The 21,629-nt window shown below is 36.5% G+C and overlaps 1 protein-coding gene across 3 annotated transcripts in view; it reads right to left on the bottom strand.

Moving 5' to 3' along the window:
* LOC129003222 (steroid receptor seven-up, isoforms B/C-like) overlaps positions 1–21,629 on the bottom strand; it is a 113,598-nt gene that overhangs the window by 40,848 nt on the left and 51,121 nt on the right. For all 3 annotated transcript variants that reach the window (XM_054431510.1, XM_054431511.1, XM_054431512.1), the window contains 2 exons: positions 19,554–19,861; positions 14,839–15,097 (listed from right to left, as the gene is read on the bottom strand). In XM_054431510.1, the coding sequence (XP_054287485.1) occupies positions 14,839–15,097; positions 19,554–19,861 (567 nt within the window). The remainder of the gene's footprint in view (positions 1–14,838; positions 15,098–19,553; positions 19,862–21,629) is intronic.

Below are 21,629 nucleotides of genomic sequence, written 5' to 3'. Positions count from 1 at the left end.
AATCATTTCTTAAATAAAATGTTTGCAATTAATTGATCCTGTAGTTGCAGTATGTGATTGAAGATGAATTCAGTTTTAGCCCACAACACACCACATTAATGTGCATTTCATGAATTAGGTTGAAGTTGACTATGTGGTCTGGTCATGTTCGGTTTGATTGGATAACTTAGATGTTTATCGTCAAAGAGTATTCATTTTTACGTCACGAAAGATTTAACTGATGGTTACATTTCATTTTGTAAATTTTGGTCTCCATCGATTTCATAGTACATCGAGGTCAAAACCACCACTCCCATCATGCACCTGAAGCCTTGATTTACCAACGTCCACATAATTTAATACCCGCCAATTCCGTGTGCTACATGTTACGTTTTTACAGCCATCTCAAAACTCGTTCATTAGCCTATAACATCACTGATACATATTACATTACACGGTTATTACACCATTACCGACGATACCCGTTCATTTCGTGTAATGTCCAATCTGGTTTTTCATAATTACAAGCATTAGCGACTGTCAAGTATTTGTTGCGGCTGTTGATCGTACCCGCCAATTTGGAGGAAAGTGAGGTTATGTGCCGCGGGCTGATCAGCTGATGTGATATACCGATCAACTGAAGCTCGTTATCTTATGCAACGGCCAGCTGGGCCACGTATCTTGACCGGATCGGAACATTAAAACACCATCAAGCCCCACCTTCGCACCGTAAAGTTTGTTAATTTCTTTGTTGAGTTATTCTCGCCCCACTTCGATGATTGATAAGAAGATGGCTATAAGGTTTGTATTGGATTTGATTTCTATTTGCTTTCTAATGTGGGTCGTTTAATCAAAACAATCGTCTAGAAAAACCATAAAAAGTCTTTGAAAAAAAAAAATAGGAATCGTTGAAATCCCAGACTAGTACAAAAACCACAGTTGACATCCAAAAGAAGAGTGTTGTCAAAGAAGAATGTTTTTTATGGCAAGGAAAGCCTTTCGATGAATTTGTTAAAAACGTAAATTTGAGAAAGGCAATTTAGCTAAATAGTTTATTTAGTTACCATAACTGGTGTAATATTTTTGATTCAGGGAAACAACTTACTCAGTACCCTCCATGCTCTTAAACCTACCGTCATACTCTTTGATTTGCCTTATGTTTCAGAGACCCACAATCCCATATTGATACCATAATTTCATTGGATTTACCAAAATAAAAGTTTTCTTGGCCCCAAGGTGTTTAAAAGTATGCTGCATTCCCACATACGTACAGAACGACCTAACCTTCCCCCTAACCTTCTCTAGAATATCCTTAGCACCCGAAGAATTCACTACACGTAGCATTTCTGCATCTTCCCGATGGGTCTACAACAGCAAATCCCAATACGACTAATTATTCACGTTTAGCGCCATTCGCGAAGTTACAGCGTTATCGATGTTATCAGCAACGGCGCGTCCGCAAGATCAGCTGATAACGGTGGGTGGTTCGCCCTCCGCCGTTATCAGCCATCTTAATTGAACCTGCTATCGCCTTATCATTACAAAGCTCCAGTCAGCGATGATTTAAGGTAATACGCCTACGCTCAAATTGAGAGCTAATTTATACTCTTTTGTTTAGAAAATTACACCAGAGGAGGTGGGATGCGTTTCACAACGGTTAGAAGAGTAAAAAATTGCTTTGAAACCTGACGCGGTGTTTTGAATCGGATTTGGATAGAGTTGAAAGATTTATAACTTTCTCAAAAACATAGGGCGTGAATTTGAACTAAATTCTAATATTTGAATAGGATTTGGTATTTTACAACAGGTTAGGTTTTTTTTGCCATACATATTTTCAGTTAAGTGGGTAGGGTTTCATTTAAAGTTGATTTATCTTTAGCACCACTCAACCTTACTTACGCAAAATGTTTATACTAATGCCCCGACACTATAGGGACGTTCTAAATACAAAATAACAACCAACATTTTGCAGGTAATTCTAAACATATAAATCTTTCCTCATTGAGAAACCTATATTCTTTGTTTTCTAAATGGATGAACATAGAGCTAACGTGGACTCTGAACCACCTCACGGCATTGTAATGGAAAAAATCCATTAGTTTTTGGCAAGATTTAAATTCTTTCGTCTAGGTATATAGGCAAATAAAATCGTTATTCAACAAAATTATCATCAAAAGGTTAAACGTTAGCAATGCAATTAGAAAACAAACTTTTTCTAAACAGATTACTACACTATTTCTGAATATTTTATAATATTATTTCCAACGCTTCTTCCGAAAAAAAAAAACAGTCCTAAATTTGAAGAAATGTTGATCACGATTGGTCTTCTGGCTTGATCGAAGTGAACAACAGGTCAACATTATTTATTGGTTCATGATGACGTGACATTCATGACATTACATTGTGGCATTTGTGTATGTTTCATGAGTTGTATTGAATTGTTGATCACGTCATCACGCGAATATGACACGATCAAAATTATCAACTGAATGTGGAACGACTCAATTGATAAACAAATCTACTTTCTTGTTTGTGTATAACTAGGGGTCTACGTTTTTACCAAATCCATTACACTATGTCTAATAGCCAATAATTCAAAATATTGTAACCCGTGCGATTATCGAACCAATATTTCCACTTTTCCACATTGTCTAATAGCCAATAAAGCAAAATATTGTAACCCATGCGATTATCGAACCAATATTTCCACTTTTCCACATTAATTACAAGATCCTATCTAATATTGATTACTTCCATTTAAATCACCTAAGTCAATTACTTGTAATACTAATTAATATACTCGCATTCCGTTCTGCTTCATTGAACGTGTCTATTGAACGATATGGATCAAAATCTTACAACATGTAATGGCGTGTGCTGAATAAAAGGTGGAAAAAATGCTTAACACAAATAACCTATATAGCTTGTTGCAAAGTTAATTTAAAAAAAAATTTTGGATTGTTGTAAACATTTATTTAAAAGTTATGCGAAGAAATTTTGACACTTCCTGGTATAATTCATGGACTAGAAATATGTTTGCAAGATACTTCCCTTTTTTTATTCACAACATTTAAAGGTTTAATTTTCTTTGCAATGGGAGCGCTGCTGGATCAGTAAGTGCGACTCTCAAGTCTGAAGGTCTGGGTTCAAATCCCACAATTGGATGGTTTTATCAGTTAAGACAAATCTTGACAGGGTGCTTTTGAGACTAACTTATGCCGTAGGTCTATCCATCCAGAATATAATTCACGATCGTTCAATGAAGAAACGTTTCTATAATTGGATGAATCCCTCCATAACATGTCGGCTTTAACGTATAAAATTCCTTTTAACTCTTATAACAATAACCAACTTCTTCAGGTCATAGAAAATATTAAATTTAATCTTAGTACATTGATTTTGAGAGAGAAAAATAATATCAAAAAGTTTTGCAACAACGTAAAAAGTTAAATTCACTGGTTCAACTATAAAAAAGCACACTCATAGGCGACTTAGCTTTCAATTACTATTTACCCATAAAAATCGAATAGTATGGGTTCAGGAATGAATTTCCAACAGGAGAAACTCTAGGACAAGCGCAAACAAACCGGGAAGCATATCGCATATTGTCGTACAAGAAACACAATCAGTATGCATAACAGTTCCGCGCGATCCTGAATCGCTAATTCGGACCATGGCGGGAGACACTTTGATAAGCGCGGGAACCTGTGATATGGGAGCCCGAAGGCGCGACACTTTCCACCAGTCCGCTTCCGCTTTCCCCGTGGGAACGCGGGAATATGCAGAGAAGAAGAAGCGGCTGTGGCGGGAAAAGTACCGTTCGTCAGTTGACCACAGAGCAATAATACCACGGAGAATGTATAAAACAGTTTGATTGGCTATAGTTCGGTTATTGGTTTGCGAGCTTGTAAATTAATTTTTGTTAGAAGCAAAAGGGAAACGTCGAACCGGCCACCTCTGGTCCTAATCCGCATATAGCAGTTTGAGGTTATGTTAAGTTAGATTATATAAATATGGCCCCTGAATTTATGACCAGTAGCCGGGACTCCTACACTCGAGCAAAATGTTTAGGACTACCATAGTAAACCTACAATACGGATAATTTAGCCATGCATTAGACCTTGTAAGAACAATTTATAAATGTAAAATTAGTGTAGATAACAAATATTCGAAAGATTTGTTCAGTGCTAAAATAATTCCTTTCACAAAAAATACTTTTTACAAACTAATTTTTCAATACTGATTGGATCTTTAAATGAAGCCAGTTCAATATTCACCCATGTAAATTTACAAATAAAGTTGCATGCCCTTTCTGTACTTACAAAAATTTACACAGTTGAGATATTAAATGCCATTAACGATTCGCTTTGCGTGTCACTGAGAAATTAAAACCACCAGTTAAGCAATAATTCAAGGATTACAGACAACTGCACTTTAGTGTAGCTGTTGACTGGTGCATTATGGAGGCAAAGTTCAGGGTTAGTATTGAAATAGAAACGGTCACCAAGCAATTGTACATGTATTAGAAAACAAACGTGTGGATGCTACGTAAATTTATTGAAATAGAATGACAAAAGATCGCTTTGACGTATACCGCTTTATTTGTATATTCTCAGCAATCGAAAGATGTTTAGATCACTTGGATACCAGAGATACATAGAATAAACCAGAAAGAAAGCTACTGCCACTTCTTTACAAGACAACACAATGGTCCTTCGTGACGGATCTTAAGATTTGGGCCACCTTGACGAATAAATGTATTTGGATAGTTCCTTTACTCTATCGAGTTTACTGAAAAGTTAGGCTAATGCCATATAAACAAAGATCAAAGGCATTCAAAAAACATAAAGTTGAATTAAATAAAAATTTTCTACAAGACAATGCAATGGTCCTTCGCGCTGGATCGTCAGATTTAGGCCATCTTGACGAAAAAGTATGTGTATAATTCCTTCACTCTATCGAGTTTACCGAAAAGGTAGGCTAATGCCATATAAACAAAGATCAAAGGCAATCATAAAAGTTTACAAAAATGAACCAGATCTACAAGAAAATACAATGGGGCCGGATCGTCAGATTTAGGTCGGTGTAAATCTGCGTCCAGTCGCGTCGTCTCGCGTCGCTTCTCCACGAGTTACGGCTCGATCGGTCGCAACAATCTCATCGGAATGCGACAAATCACTCTATTTACACCTCTTAGAACCGCACTTATAAATAGTCCGGCGAGTCAAGGTCCGATCTTTTGTCGCTGAAGGTTTTTATCGAACAAAATCGTGTGTACGTCCTTGGATTTGGTTTTAATTTTATATTGATTTTTAATCGATATTTAATACGTATGAAATTAAGGCGTACTTTACCTGAATATCTTGACTACGATAGTGCAAGAAGTTTCTTAGTAAGCTTCAAACTGAATGTTTTCGCTTGGTTTGGATTAAATTTAGTCTTTCACTGTCACAATTACTTTTTTAATAATAGGACAATCAATAGTATAAAAACTAGTTAATTATCTAGAAGTAAGTAAAGAGATATACTATATATAACCAACAGACACATCCCTTAAAATTGTTTTAAATTATCAATAAGAATTAAGAATATTAATGGGAGATAATAATATTCTGAGCCTTTTGTTCTCAAAAGGATGTATGTGTCAAAGATTATGCGTTCAAAATGATTATTTACCTACTCAGAGCTATGAAAGTTAACGCATTTGATATGGATTTTGATTTTGTATGTTCTTTTGTTTCATTTTGTCTTTTAACGTTTTTAACCATCTGTTACTAATATGGTAGATTGAATTAATATTTTTGTGTATTACATAGGTTGGAGTAAATAAAAATTTTACTGCCGATAAGGACAAAGTATGTGCGTTGACTTAGATTAACAGGAAGTAGACGGTTTAGTAACAAAGATTCTTTTTATTGCAGTTTTGTTTTTACCTTTTATCTTATTTGCTTTTATTTACTCAATGTCTTTGAAATCTACTTAATCCAGTAACAACTCGCCTTTACACATCAACATAGCCTAACCCAACAATGGGGTAATAAACAGCGGTAAACTTATACCCCGATGACGTCACCGAGATTAAATAATCAAGGCTGACCTGTAGAAATGTCACTTAGCCGTTAGTTGACCGTTTATCTGACTTGGCAATGTGTTGTAGTTCTGCCTAGGTGTCGAAGCTGACTTATCACCTGGGCAGCAACTGTAGCGGAGGTTCAGGGACACGTGGGGCAATCGGATAATTGACTACGACCACTGCAACTTGGCTTACTGTGTTGCACTTATATAGTGTTGTGGGTGTCTCGGGGGCGTACAAGGTTGCAGAATAAGTTCGATTATCTTTGTGAAAGAAACGATCGTGCGGTAATTGTAAAGGTAATTATGAATTCTCACCGTTTACGGGAGTAAGCTAAGGTTTATATTACATAAAGTTTCAGTGCTACTAACAAATTATTTTTGTATTTTTTTATAAATTGATAAATAATAAACTGTATTAATTAAGATCACTTTTCATAAGGGTAAATGTGAACATTTGTTCAGTAGTTATTTGCCTTCAGAGAATTGACGTTGTAGTTCTTTTTTCCTAGTGTGTTTGAAACAATTATATTTTTAAGAATTGAGGATACCTAAGGGATGAGAGATTGCACAACAGTAAAATATTTTCAGGAAAACTAAACATTACATCAGGTTTTGCTATTCCTATTAAGCACTTTCGCAAAACAATATAAAACCTCTTTTCCAGCAAATTCTTATGGGTAACGTAGATGAACAAAAGATAACTACATAAACGCTTGATGAAAATAAAAGTTAGCTGTATTTTATTTTTTACTGCTATTATTAAGAGACGTCAAATAGCACAAGAAAATCCTTGGTCTGCAATGAATTTACTATGTAATTCAGATGTTAGGGTAATAAGTAAGACACTATGATTATGGAAGAATTTATATTTTTTTAAATTAATTATATGACCTATTGATGTCATCTTGTGACTTCCACAAGTCTGTAACCCCTTAGCCTGGGTGTATTATACGATCGGTCAGGACCATCTTTTCGTATTTTAAACCAAATATGATTGGGGAATGAGTTGAGAATGGAATGAAATGCCTCTTGGTATGGATGTGCACAAGAAGCTCTTGTGCGATTGTTACTAAGAACTAAGGAAAATATTAAACAAAAACCATAACAACTGTAATCATCAGAAGGCAAATTAGTGTAAAAAGTTCACCACAACAACGCTTAACAAGCCTAACTGGTTGATGGGGTGAATTTCGCGCCCTTCTAAGAAAAAATGAGCTAGTGTGAAGAAAGAAGGGAGAACGCAAGTGACCCATATCAGCTCTGCCTCGTCTTTATCATCTCTAATTGTAGCCACAATTAAGAGTTAAAGTGGTTTTAATTAAGACTGGAGTCTAGAAGAGCAAGGAGCAGCTTGTTAGTGTAATAGTTGTTCTTGTGTTGGTATACCTGGTCAACAACAATGGTCGATTGTACGCGCGCCACAATGGGAAACATAACCTATAATAAACCGTCGATCAGCTGTTCCAGTCAGCTGATTGCCTTGTTCTTTATTGGTCTCTGTTTGTTTGCGTCACGGAGTAATAAATAAGGTTGAAATCTTTATTGCTCTATGGTTTGGGAATGATTTAAGAAATGTGTTAATTTAGAATAGGCGATGTGCAAGATGTTTAGTAGATGTTGTAGTTTGTAATTAGGGCATATGGCTTTTAACACGTTCGCTACCACAATTATATGGAATTTACGTTCGCATAGACCAGCGACGCAATTGTGCGTCGACTCGTTTCTCACAATAGACCACCGACGCATATTTGCGTCAGCTGGTCACATTGAAATGGACTAACGACGCACATTTGCGTCGGTATTCTAATGTTATTAAACAGCGTATTTCTTAGCAACGGTCTATTTTAAAACCCGGATTTTATCGTATCGGTCTAGAGGGATATCTGCCGCAAATGTGCGTCGCTTGGTCCGTGGATATGACGATTGGTTACGTCACACAACAGTTGGCAACATTGTTGTTTACATTGTGTATTCCGCGACATCACAGAAACAGATGTAAACGTTATAACCTTTGCAGTTTTGGCTAGTGTTTAGTGGAGTTTCTTTAGTTGTTTGTGTAAAAGTTTGAAACAACCAAATTTACAACGACGCTTACGTGCGTCACCTGGTCTATTGAAACGAAAATGTAATATTTTTAACTGGATTTCGTTAAATAGACTGACCGACGCATATATGCGGCGTTTTAAAATTCGCTCATAACGAAAAATAAAAACAATATTTATTGCTTACTAATTCACTTAAGGTTATTATGAAGTCAATTAGTCCATTTAAACGATATTTCTCTTTTGGTCTGTCGGCAATGTTATTCCTATATCACTTGGTCTGTAAGCAACGTCATGATCATTCCTTTTAGTCTGTAAGAGTGACCGGACCGACGCAAATGTGCGTCGCTCGGTAGCGAACGTGTTAAATCAAACAATTTGGCTAAATAACCTAGATTTTTAGATGAAGAAAAGAACCATAAATTACTTCTTACAGGAGGCCAACATTTTTAATTTGTATATTAAATTAAACGATTAAACCTTATATAATTCTTGTTTTTTATTGAACACTCAGTAATTAATATTCAGTATGTTTAAATATCCATATCGGTCTGTTTGATTTGATTGTTATTATTAAAAATAAATGCATTTATTGGGAAAAAATGCTTTTGTAAAGGATTACTGTACGAGTTTTGTAATGACTGAAACACAAGGCTTTTAATTCTTATTTTTAAAGAAATAAAATTTTTTTAAAAAATCTTTTTTTGCAAGTTTACGACGAAGTGAAAATCATAAATGATTACTTCATACACTTAATTTTGCAAATTTTATTATTAGAATATACTGTAAGCGGTCTCTTAACTTTAATAATTTTAAATGTTAAATTTTATTTTTTTTTTTAAGCTTGGATTAAGTACTATAAGGCTTATTTAAAGGAAAAAAGTAAATGAATTGAAATTCTTCCTAACTGAAGTGATCAGAACCTCGTAATCCTTTCACACAGTTAACCTTAAAACAAAGTATATAAACATATCTCGGACAAACAAAACACTAGAAAAGTTGGTGTGATACAAATATGCATTCTTCTCAAAAATGTTCACAGACTTAAAAATCAAATACCATTACAAGGCCGCAACAATATTTTACCCCTGAGACTCGAAATTGACGTCACATTTGTATTCAAACATTCGGAAGTGTCAAGATGCGATGGGTCGAAAGGAAATGAAACCGATATATCGGAAAGGAAGCCCTCTCGGCAGCGGCAGCTAAGGTCAGATCGGATCTGATGTATTCAGAACTCAGGAGGGTAAAAAAGTGTGATCCAGTCGCCTACGATGACAACCGAGATTATCTGACGGGATAAATTATGTCGTGGATCCCTGGAAATGGCTGCCACTAATGGCTAATGCGTGCTACTAGCCATACTGCAAACATTGTGCTATGTGCTTTATGATGTTATTATTTGAAAAAACATCACCCGTGCAAAGAAATTGAAAAATGTAATAACTTCATAAAAAATTATTATCAGGGGTTTTAAGAGGTTCTGAAGAGGTGTTCAACAATCCACATTATTTAGATTTCTTAAAATTTTATAGAGTAAAGATCCGAACAATCTTGTAGCATCATTGACAAATAGCGTGTGGGTTTTTAAAGAAATTGTTCATCTTATAAAGTTAATCTTATAAGGTTACCGTACTATACGGGTTTAAAAGACTTATCTCCAGGTGTACTGCAAATGTCACGGCATTCGGGGCACTAAACCGCTCTCGAACAGGTCATTTTGAAAATAGTTTCCTCTAAACAGGCGGTCTTTCTAGTGAAACTTTCAGATAGAATGATGAAAAACATAAATTGCCAGTTTAAGTGAAAAGGAATTGTACTATTTCTATTGATATGCCTATTAATTAGGGATAGGTTTTCCGTATAAGGCCTCCGATCCCTCTCCCCCCTAAACGAGGTTTTCATATAGCTTCAGAGAAGGGAGTGCTTACATATAGAGTATATTCTCTTTGCCTCTGGGACTTATCCTCTATTGGATCCTGGGTAATGATGCGTCATCCTAGAAGCTAGAATCATAGTATCACTTTTATTATCATAAAGCCCAATGTCATTGGTCATTAGTGGGATTTGAACATGTGACTCCAGGACAGAAGTTTCACTCTAAAACCACTAGTCTGGCCGCGCCCCATCTTACATCACCAACACGGAAGAGACTAACAGGATTAAACTCAATAACCATACATCAAACATTGAAAAATCTATTGCAAATCATTGCTATGACAGAAAGAGACTTATGGATAACAGTTACCACGCGAACCATGACCTATATAGCAGAACCTAACCTACAACATACTGCGAGATCATGTGACATTACCAGGAATGTACAAACACGTAGAGTTCTGCAAGAACATTTAAGGAATGCCAGAATGTCCAAGAGAGAGATGGCGCATAAATAACTCGAGGAAATAAAAGGCTGTGATAAATAACAAATTAAAGGGGGAGCCATTAATAAAGTGGATGTATGAGTAACACAATGGGCACCACTCCAAGACAAGTCGTGACCCCCTCCCCCCTCTATATACTGATGTCACTCGCACGTTCTCCATGCTTTGGCTGGGAGCTTTCTTGAAGAAAATTGGTTCCTTCGATGAAGCAAATATTGCTAGATATACAGAAAGACCCATGAACTTTAATACAAATAGTAATCGTCGAGTATGCACTGTGCAGATTACAGATGAAGAGTTTTGTGAGAAATAAATTGACATTTATGAGATATTTCAGATTGTTTACATATTTTTGAATATTTTAACAAACTTAGAGTGTGATCCTGACTATAATGTTTGGGTAAAAGAAATTTGGTGTTACTGTTTGTTGCTACCAAGATAATTCAATTATCACCATTAATATGCCCTACTTGGAAAGCATTTTCTCTAAGGTTATTCATCATCTTTTAGATTGTCCTTTTGGAAGCACTAATATGGCCACTCTGCAATTCCACTTGAAAGAAAATGTTAAAATATTCCAGCGAGAAATCAATTTAAAATTAGATCCTTCTTGGAGCCTGATATGGACCTAAGAAATACACAGATGCTCTAGTAAGTAGGTTAGGGATTGGACACAAAATATTTAATTCTAAAGATTTGTTACTGAAAACAGATTGTGACGGAAGTTTGATTGGCATAAATGAGCAATTTTCCTGCCTTTATACAATCAATAGCCATTGCAGCCAATCCTATTCTGAAACTTTAACTTAATTCTAGATCAAATTTGAAAGACAATTAAATCTTCATTTCCTCACATACTAGAACTTTGTTTGAACAATAAATATTTTTGTGATCAACCCCTAGACAATATCTGTCTGTATTCACAATCCACTAGCTGTACCCAAATCAGTTAAATGTTAAGCTTAGTTTAGGACTGTTATTAGAATTACATCATGCACAATCGATAATGTCTCTTATACCAAATACATAGGTCCAGACCATATACCATACAAATGAATTAACCTAACACGACCCAATTGGAGCCATCCAACGGGTTCTGACCCAGAAAATGTTACAGAGCTAGCTTCTAAACTAACCCTCCCATAACAAGAAAAGTCTATGTTTCCCAACAACTTGTCGTTTAGCCTCCGTAGCCTACAGCCCGAGGCGCCATATTGCACGCGGACAATAGCGGAACCAGATCACTGTTGGGTAATCTACTCGCTAGGCCTATCTGATAAAGCTCCAGTGTGTGGCAACTACCCTACCCACCCACGAGTGCGTGTTTCTGTGTGTGTGTGGAGATATTAATCACTCGGTTTGTTTGGTCGAATCGTTGACCCGGTTTAGCTTCTCGCCTCGTGACCGGTTGTTTTTCAGACTCGTGGAATCACAAACTCATTCGCACTGCGAAATTCAATTTTCGATCGGATACCGTTGGTCCTGTTAGCCTCCGAGCTCGCGATTTATGGTAATCGTACTCGGTAGAAAATGATCGAAGGGTCGATCGGTGGTCCGCTGTTTAGTACCGAGCACAAATCACCCAATAACAATCAGAGTTTTGAGGAAACCGTAAAATTATCTGGAATTTGTAGATTGTAGAGTCCGCTTCGGCCATTACCGGTAGATTCGGTGAAATTATACCCCCGATGGGCAATGTTTCACGATTTACTTTTACAGGTTGGGAAACTTGCCTAACTAGATCCTTCTGACGGTGTAAATCAAACATTTGCCGTGAGAAATTTAATCATCGACCAGATATGAATCGCTAACAGGCTATGGTCCAGCTGTGCTATTTTTGACTTACTGGATGTCTGTAGCATTATAAATCCTATGACAGGTATCGTAAAAGCTCCTACTTGACAGATAACGCAAAGATATATCATGCAGATGATGAATCAAAATATAAGAAGACTACATTTACTTCGGTTCAGGTATTCCTAATGCTTAAAGAGCATAAAGAACTAAATACCCTACTGCATTCCCATAATTTTGTTTTCAGTCTTACAACGCGGTATCCTACTTATCCCCCCCCGCCCAAAAAAAACACATAATTTTGAAACCAACAGAGGTAACAGTTACCACTGTTGGTAACTGGTTTAATTGCTGACAACAGTTTAACAGTTACCACTGTCTGAGTCACCGAGTGGAGGTGCTCACCTTAAAACCTGAAGATTGCTGGATCCATTCTAACGGGATTGATGGACCCTAATGCCATCATTTGGCTATAAATTGAACAATTAATGAAGTTAACCAATAAAAAGACATCTTTAGATGTTAACAAAACCAGAATTAGATCGTCCCCTCACAAAATGTGTCAAAACTTCCAAAGGCGCAGAAAAACACAAAACACGATGGAACGTTAGTTTTCTTGTGTCAATAGTTATATTGCTTTTAAAAAAACGTGAATTGTCACAAAGCGTCGTTCAGGATCATCCAAAAGCAGCAGATTATTAAAAATCACAATGTTTCTAGGTGCTAACACCTGAAGTAAATAAATAGAACAAGGGACAGGTAGGGTAAGTAGGTTTGGCTGTCGGTGCCGCAGACAGTGACAAAGACAGAAGCCAAGACAAGTAATGAGGCACGCCCAGTAATGGGGAGTTAGAGTTAAGAGTTACTGCAGTGTGGGGAGATAGCGTTGAAAGACGTGTCCGGCAGATTGTAAGCTACTGTCCACTGCCGGACATCTTGTTTGCTGATTCTTGTCACCGAATATCATGAATACCGCAGAGAGCAAGATGTCACTTTCGTCTTTCAACTCCGCCAACCCCTTGTCCTTCCATCCGTTGAGTTTAATACTTTTCGTTTTTATACATGAGCTCTGCTCTTACTAATTTGGGTTATTTAAAAAAAAATTTTACAAAAAAACTGAAAGAAAAATAAAGTTGGTGTGATACATCAAACTGAAGTAAGAAGGAACAGATATAAGCTTGATTTGTTTAAGAAAAGAGTTCCAGGTAATTGTAACCTTGAGAATGATTTGTGTGCTAAAAACTACTGGAAACTGGTTTCTTTGGTGAGTTAAATGTGTATTTGTGTATTTTGCTTGATGTATTCTCTTGTGGGGTTTCTTTCATAAATACGTTATTACTCTGTACTATAACAGAGATGGTTAACATAACAATGTCCTTATATTTTCCCTGTAATGAATTTGTCAAACGTCAAACCGAAAATTCCAACCACCAAAAACATTGTTGGGTAAGAGAGTCCTGCATTTCTTTTTCACGCACACTAATGTTTTTTTACCTGCAAAAAGATTTCTGTCAAGCTAAAGCCAATGGTTAAATTACCTATAATCTCCGGATAATGATACCTTAATGTCTGTCTTAATGAAAAAAATATTTAAATTAACTGTTCCAGTCCCCAAAGTGTCAACCAGTCAAATCCTTCAATGGTCATGGACCCTACTATTTGCAAATGACCAAGGTTTCTTGTCTTATCCATGGTCAAGACTCACGAAGCGTTTTACTTTTTTACCAACCTCTATCCTCTGCATGCTAATTCAGTAGCCCACTTCTTTGTCGGCTAGACAAGGGAAACTCCGCGAACATTGACGATACGTGGGTGGAATTTCGCAGGCGCGATGCTATCGTGAGTAACAAGAACACTCGTGAAGGGACTCAATTATTGCCGGGAGTAATTGCGACTGGCGCATCCCATAAAGTCGCCGTGCGCGCGGCTATATATTATAAAGTTATTCATGCGACGTGCTCAGTGCGATCTGGAGATGCGCGCAGCTGATAAGGTGAACATCGCTGGCCATTGTGTGCAAATCCGTGCCCCATAAGCTACCTCCACGAAAACAACAGCCGCTTGGTTTATAGGGCCGGTCGGCAGTACGCTAGAGGATAATATCACGGTAGCCGTTGTAGGGCTGTCACCGAGGGAGCGGTGGGAAGTTATGGGGGTGCTGGGTGCTGGACTGTGGGGGATCATACGTTCTATGAAGGAGGAATAAGTGTATGACACCGGAAATACTTGCGGCCAATTAAATTATAAAAGATAAAGAAAAATATTTCTTATACGCTTAGAATGATAACACGTGATTTTCTTTCAAGAAGAGAAGGCTTTTCAGTAAATTAATCTTTAGCATTTCCCCCACTGTCCGTCGTCACAAACTACTCACCTAAGGTGACCAACGAACAGACAATTTATCACCGTCTGTAAGTCACTTAGAAGGAAGACGATGGTAATTTTTTATCCCAAGCCAGCAATGTCTGTTTAATCTGTACAAAACACTAAAACTATCCAAAGTACATTGTTTGGCAACACGTGTTCCTCAGAAGAAGTTTTAATATGTTCTAAACTCAACATACCTGTGGTAAAGAGGACGATTGCTTTGAGACAGCTGTATTCCGCCGAGTCGACATGTAACGCCTTCAGCTTCTCCACTTGTTCCTGGAATATCCGTATGTGGTCCATGAAGGCTACGACACGGTCCGCTGCCATCGGGGAGGCATGAAGACCCGCGGCAGCCAGCAAAGGGGCGACATGTAGAGGCATGGAACACTGCGAGGCGTTGAGTACGAAGAGCTCGCTCCACACCAGTCTCAGCAAGGCCACTTGGTCCGTCACCTGCAAAGAGGAAAATGTGTAAATTAACAAGCTGCTGGGAGAATACATCCTAGAAAGAATCTGAAACATTAAATTAACTACATTAATTAAACATTAATTAACATTAATTAACATTAACATTAATTAACTAACATTAATTAAATTGCAAAGTTCAGATGAAATGCCAGTGCCACAGAAGCAGATTACAAATAGCCTTACTTTTGCCAACCTTACATAATTTTTTTAGATTTTGGTCTTCTTTTGCCTTGATTTGTCAGCATACATGAACATCAGACCTGTGGAACGTATCCAGCAAACCAAAGCAAAGAAGGGCCAGTAGGGAACAACAATTGAATTTCCTTGTGAATATTAATTGGCGAAACCAAGAAGCAAAGATAATACTAAACCACATGCATAAAACTAGGCTAAACACTATTATTTTATGTAACTTACTAAAAAACTATTATTTTATGTAACGTTTGAGATTAGGGTTGGCGAGGTCAACTAGGACAACAACTATTACAGTACACAACGTCCGCATAAGAATTCGTGGAGGTCGAAATCATCAATGAATGCCGTTGGTAATAGGGCATAGTTTGGACTACCTATGTGGAGATTAACATTTTGTTTGTCACCTAATATGTTCTTTACACTGTAGGTCTGGTTAAATTTAGCTACTTTAGTAGACTAATTCAAAGGAAAACTTTAATCAAGTAGACACAAAAAATATTAGTTGACAAACGTGTGAACGGTTTGGACATACGGGCTTATCCCAACTCCGCGCAGTGGTCAGAAATCTGTCAAAACCGACTGTCCAACTCCGCGCAGTGGTCACTTCGGATCCCTCGCGGCACATGTCCAACTCCGCGCAGTGGTCAATTTTGGCTCTCACAGCCCTGACGGCTGAGAGTTTGTGTTTAAACTTTGAAATTGTGTTACACTTTATGTTATGTTTATCATTTATAGGAAAGTAAAGAGATAAATACCTAAAACAGGAGATGAAGCTTAAAACCTACTAATATAAGAAGTTTTAAAAAGTCCGCGAGAAAGAGTGACTATTTAAGAGTGAATTTATAGGTTCCAAATTCTACAATACTCACTCATTCATATTACTGGGCTTATGAGCTCTCTGAACTTTAGTACCAAATTCAAAAATATTAGTTTTGTATACAACCGCAGATTGCTATAAAAAATTAGCTGTAATCTCTGTTTCATACAACAGTTAGCTACACACCTCAAATTGGAAAAAAATGGCCGACAAACTTCTATGTTTTTTATGACTTGCAATACAAAATTATATCAATACTTAAAGCAGTATAGGAATTTTAATAAAACTTCAGACTTCAAAATTGACTTTATATTTAATTACTCTACGTAGAGTAACTCTACGTACAAAATGTTCAAAATTCCAGGGCAAGTGAGCCAAAGTTGGTCAAATTAATGATCGTTAACATAAACATCGTGTATATTATTTACAAAACAAACAAAAAAAAGAACAATTCATTTAAATATCTGGACTAAAAATCAAATACAAATTATTAGCCTACTAAAATTTTATAAGTAAAATATTTACAAATTTACAAAATTTACACTTATTTCAAACCATAATAAATTTAAATTAATATAGTTAAACAATAATTATAAGCTTTAAAATGCGAAGCAATATTAACCTTAGTAACACATTTTACAATCGTAAATATTTTAAAGATTACAGTACCGGTAAGTAATAACTTATTAATTTTTCAGAAATACTAAATCACATTATCGGCAAACCTCAAAAACAAACTTATACTTTAAATTTGATTACAAAAAGAATTTTTCACCACACTATGATGTTTTTGGCTGTATTACATACGTTAATTGGTGGCTGAAAGTTACGTTTTGCTGGCCATGCCAGCTGTCATCGTAATTTGGGGACCGAGCAGGTTTTTACAGGCCGGGGCCGCAAAATCAGCTGTCCGCTTACTTACTTAAAACATGAATGCATTTTAAATACACAATCAAAATCCATAGCATTGTAATAGAATTGTGTTATTATCACCGTTACCTAGCAACTATTTATGTTTATTTTTGCTGATTCCTTAAATTATTTCTTCACATAACCTTAAAGTTGTAGTTGTGTTGACTATATTATAGTCGTGAATAGTGGTAATAGGGCATAGTGTGGTGAAAAATAGCGTTCGTACCACGGACCGAAATGGTTTTGCAGCTCTCGATCGATTTAAGTTCTCGACTTCGTCTCGAACTTAAAAACTATCTCGAGCCGGCAAAACCTAATTTTCGGCCCTAGGTACGAAATATACTATTAAAATGTTTCCTTTGTTAATGTTATTTTAAGAAATTATTAAGTTTTGTTATTCATTAAAAAGTCCATTGTAGCCACTTTTAGATGCAGAGCTAAGTTTTTTTTACAAAAAAAAAGATTACAGCAAATTTGCAGTATATTGCTGTATAAAAAGGCAAAATCTGTGATCGCAGCACACAAGTGTAACGTAAAGCTCATGAAATCGTTAATAAAATGTATTAGCATATTAAATAATTGTGAACTGTGAATTTCAGAAACTTGCATACGTATCCACTCTTCGCACGGACTTTTTGAACTTCTTACATAGTGGTTTTTAAGTTTCACATCCAGTTAAGAATCTATAATTTTGCTTGTATAATAAGCTAAAATATTTCTTTTACGTCTTATTAAATGGCGAATTTGCCGTCTATGAAGAGGATTTTCATTGAAGCCAGACCCAGAACAACGTTTTAGCAAATTTCCCATATAGGGAATAAGTTATTACCGTAGGTATTATGGTAAGACCTGGACCCACTGATTTAATTTTTCGTTTTTATGTCCCAAAGGCCGAAAACACCATCCGTTCAAATTCATATAAATATTATACGTCCGTTAGCACGATAATTCGAGCAAAAATGATCCAATTTTGATTAAATTTGATATGAACATTAAACCTACATTTAATTCGAACGAGTTCACGAACCAGCATCGTGAATCATGGATCGGACCATGGAAACTGGGGGTTATGGGGGAAAAATCGAATTTTCCAAATTTTGACCATAAAAGCATACATTTTTGCAATTTCTTTTGAAAGCAAATTGTAGAGCTTAAAGACAAATACTTTAGTATATCAAAGTGTTATTATGCGCCATAATGGTTACAGAAAAAATGCCAACAAATTTTAATTTTATAATTCCCATGTTATTCTTATGGAGAATAAGTAAATTGTTGTAATTTCCTGTAAAAGGAGCGTATTTTGATTAAATTTGGAAATGCTTTTATTTTTATTTTACATTTAACTATTGACATTTCTCAAAAACACTTATTACCCTGCCTCTTGCAGCAAACCTATGTGCACTCATTAAACTAATGCTATTTACATAGGGAATAAATAGTAAATTTTGAAAGATATTTTTTACTGGTAATGCAATCAGGCAAATGCAAGTTCGCTTAGTCTGCAGTTTTGCTGCGGCGGGGGTATTATTGTAATAACAGCAGCAAACTTTTTGGAAGCTTCAACTCACGTCCATGCAAATATGCCATAGCCTTTGTTTTGGTGAAAACTTTACCAAAACAACTACCGTAGATATTAGGAGTGACCACCGCGCGGAGTTAGACTTGACACTAAAAGTGACCACCGCGCGGAGTTGGGCTGAACCCTTCGGGGGCCATAAAACTTTTCCTCGGATTAAATTTGACCACTGCGCGGAGTTGGGCAATCCCCGGACATACAGTATACATAAGACAACGAAGTGAGGTATGTAGGAAGAAAGCACAGAGGCCGACACACGGTTGGCTAGATGCCACCAACAAGTCGTCGTAAATTGCAGAACATTGCATGACAGGATGATGTCCAACGGTAAGCGATCCTGCATGTACAGTATCTTACATATATTACAGCTTATGTTGATTCTAAAGAGTAGTTAAACTTTCTAAACACCTCTAGTAAACTGATCGATGTTCAACTCGGATAATGCTCTCAAAACTTCGAGAAATAGAATGAACCGAGTCGAGTTCGTCGAGTCGAGTTCAACAGCTAAATCAAGATTGGTGTGAAAATGTTGCAAAAACTTCTAAATACGAGTTGGATAAAAGGAGTTTTAGTTGACAAGAGAGTTTAAAATACCCAATAAGATCTTCCTCTCGTTTCTTTAGCAAATATTTTACAAGCGGTGTATTTACTTGTGTACATGATCTGATATAAGTCATAGTAAATCTAGTCTATTTCAAAATCAATACTAAATCTAAGCTCATCCTACAAACACTAACTTTTGCGCACCCTGGTTCAGTCTAAGTAGCTGACTAAAGCATCAAGCCCAATTGTCATGATACTCATATTAATTTTTGACTTGAAAATATGCAATTAAATCAATCGTCTAGTTTACAAGGATGATTCCATAATGATATCTTAAGCTCTTACCGAAGTGAAATAACCCTAAGGATTTAAGTTGCCATAGGAGACACAAAACTTACTTGGAGGTCCGGAAAGAAAGGTATGTTTCGAGCCCACTCCACAGCCGAGAAGAGCAGCCTGGCAGCGAGTTCACAGATGTTGTCGATGCCCATGATGTTGTTGGGCTGCATACACTGGCCATACCGTGATGTTGGGTAGGGCTCAGCACGCAGTAACAGGCTGATGTAACTGCTGAGGTAGGAATGTCCGTTGAGACCAGCAGCAGCAGCCGCGGCGGCAGCGGCAGCAGCGGACTCGCCGTTTGTCAGCGAAAACTGCCCGGGCAAACCGGGGGCTTGGGAGGGTGGTACTCGCCCTCTCTGGACAGCTGAAACCGAAGAACTTGCTTAATATTGTATACTCAACAACAGCAAGAGAAATAATGTAAATGAAGCCCTTATCTTATTAGTCCAATCATATAAGGAATTTCCCGGGAAAGAATTCCCGAAGTTGTTTTCTCAGTGGTTTCTTATGTATTTTTTGACGCTGAATCCGATTTTAAACTTTGCCACCTCGCCAGAGGTGAGCTAACTTCAGAAATCGCAAAAAACAAATACAATACTGTACTTGTTTTACTTTTTTGCGTATAACTCACAAACGGAGTATTTTTTTGCAATAACTGTCATTTACTAAATTAAAGTACACTAAATTCCCTACAATATACATACAATAACTTTATTTCTACGATGTTCCAAACTAACGCTAAAGCGCGCTAAAAATTCATCATTTTCTTCACCTATTGGAAAACGTAGGAAACACCATTATAAATGCTTGGATTAGACAACCAATGAACTCTATTTGATGAATATTGATTATTTTATAATTATATGGTACCATTAGGTCACATTTAGAGGCAAAAAAATGTAAGTGATGTATTATAGTCGGTAACCATAGCAATAAATAAATAACAAAACAATTTTCAATTTAAACTAGAGGACCCATGCTGCTCCGCAGTGTTAAAATAAATATAATATCCGGGAAATAATCAAATTTATGATTTTTGATTGAAAAATACATTATCATAATCGTTTAAGTAAAAGCCGATATTTCACTGAAAGTTCTTAGACCAAAATATATAGGATTATATAATTATAACTGGTGAAATACATCTTAAATTGATGTAAGAATTCGAAAATAATCAAATTATGTTTTTTAGTCGAGTAATACAGTAGGTAAATATATGCCCATGCTTGATGTGAAATATTTGCGTGCAAGGCATCAATTTGTGACCTAAATCATTAAAATCGGTCAGGTAGAAGAGCCAAACGAACTCGGAAAAGAGAAACAAAATTTAACTCCCATAAGAAATACATGGAGAGCTAATTTCGTTTACATATAAGCCGAGTGGGATTATAGATAAATACATGCCGATGCTTGATGGCAAATCTATGCGTGCATACCTTCAATTTGAGACCTTAATCATGTTAATCGGTCGGGTAGAAGAGCTAAACCTAGTCGAAAATAAAAACATTTTTTTATATGTAAGATACCTTTGAAAATTATTATTATAAATAATCAATCAATTGTAAATATAGTTTAATATGCTGGGGCTGCAGTATAAATACCATTTCCCCCATATATGTACATTATATAGATAGTATCTTTATAAAATGTACACACTATACAGAAAATAGACAGGGATGTTGACTGAAATGCTATAGACGAGCTTCTATTTATTAAATTAACATGTACAACTATAACTTATATTTTCCTATTTTCTCCTCACTTGTCGTCTTTATTTTATTGACTGGCTAGGGATGTGGGCTGAGCTTTAAAATTGATGTTCTGTAGAAGACCTGGGATGTTGTCCTAACCTAAGGGAACATCTTCTACTTCATCATCTACGATGGTTGGTTCGGAGTATCATCTACGATGGTTGGTTCGGAGTTGGAGCAGTTCCCCTCTTATTTCCCACATATTTTTGAGCAAAAGAGCCCTACTCGTCGGCAGCCGCAGTTACCTTCTTGCATGAGCATGCTACCAGTTTCAAGAGAGCATCTGGGGCTGGGCTCCGTAAGGTAGTATAGGAACAAATGAGTTTGCAGTCTTTCTCCAGCCCCAATTTTCGGGTGACTACTTCTTTCTTGAACTTGGTA

Source organism: Macrosteles quadrilineatus, unplaced genomic scaffold (assembly GCF_028750875.1).
Source record: "Macrosteles quadrilineatus isolate MER2022 unplaced genomic scaffold, UCM_ALF_1.0 Scaffold_9__3_contigs__length_116548681, whole genome shotgun sequence".
Taxonomy (NCBI): domain Eukaryota; kingdom Metazoa; phylum Arthropoda; class Insecta; order Hemiptera; family Cicadellidae; genus Macrosteles; species Macrosteles quadrilineatus.
Note: the sequence above shows the minus strand (reverse complement) of the source record. Positions and strands in the feature narration are given on the sequence as shown.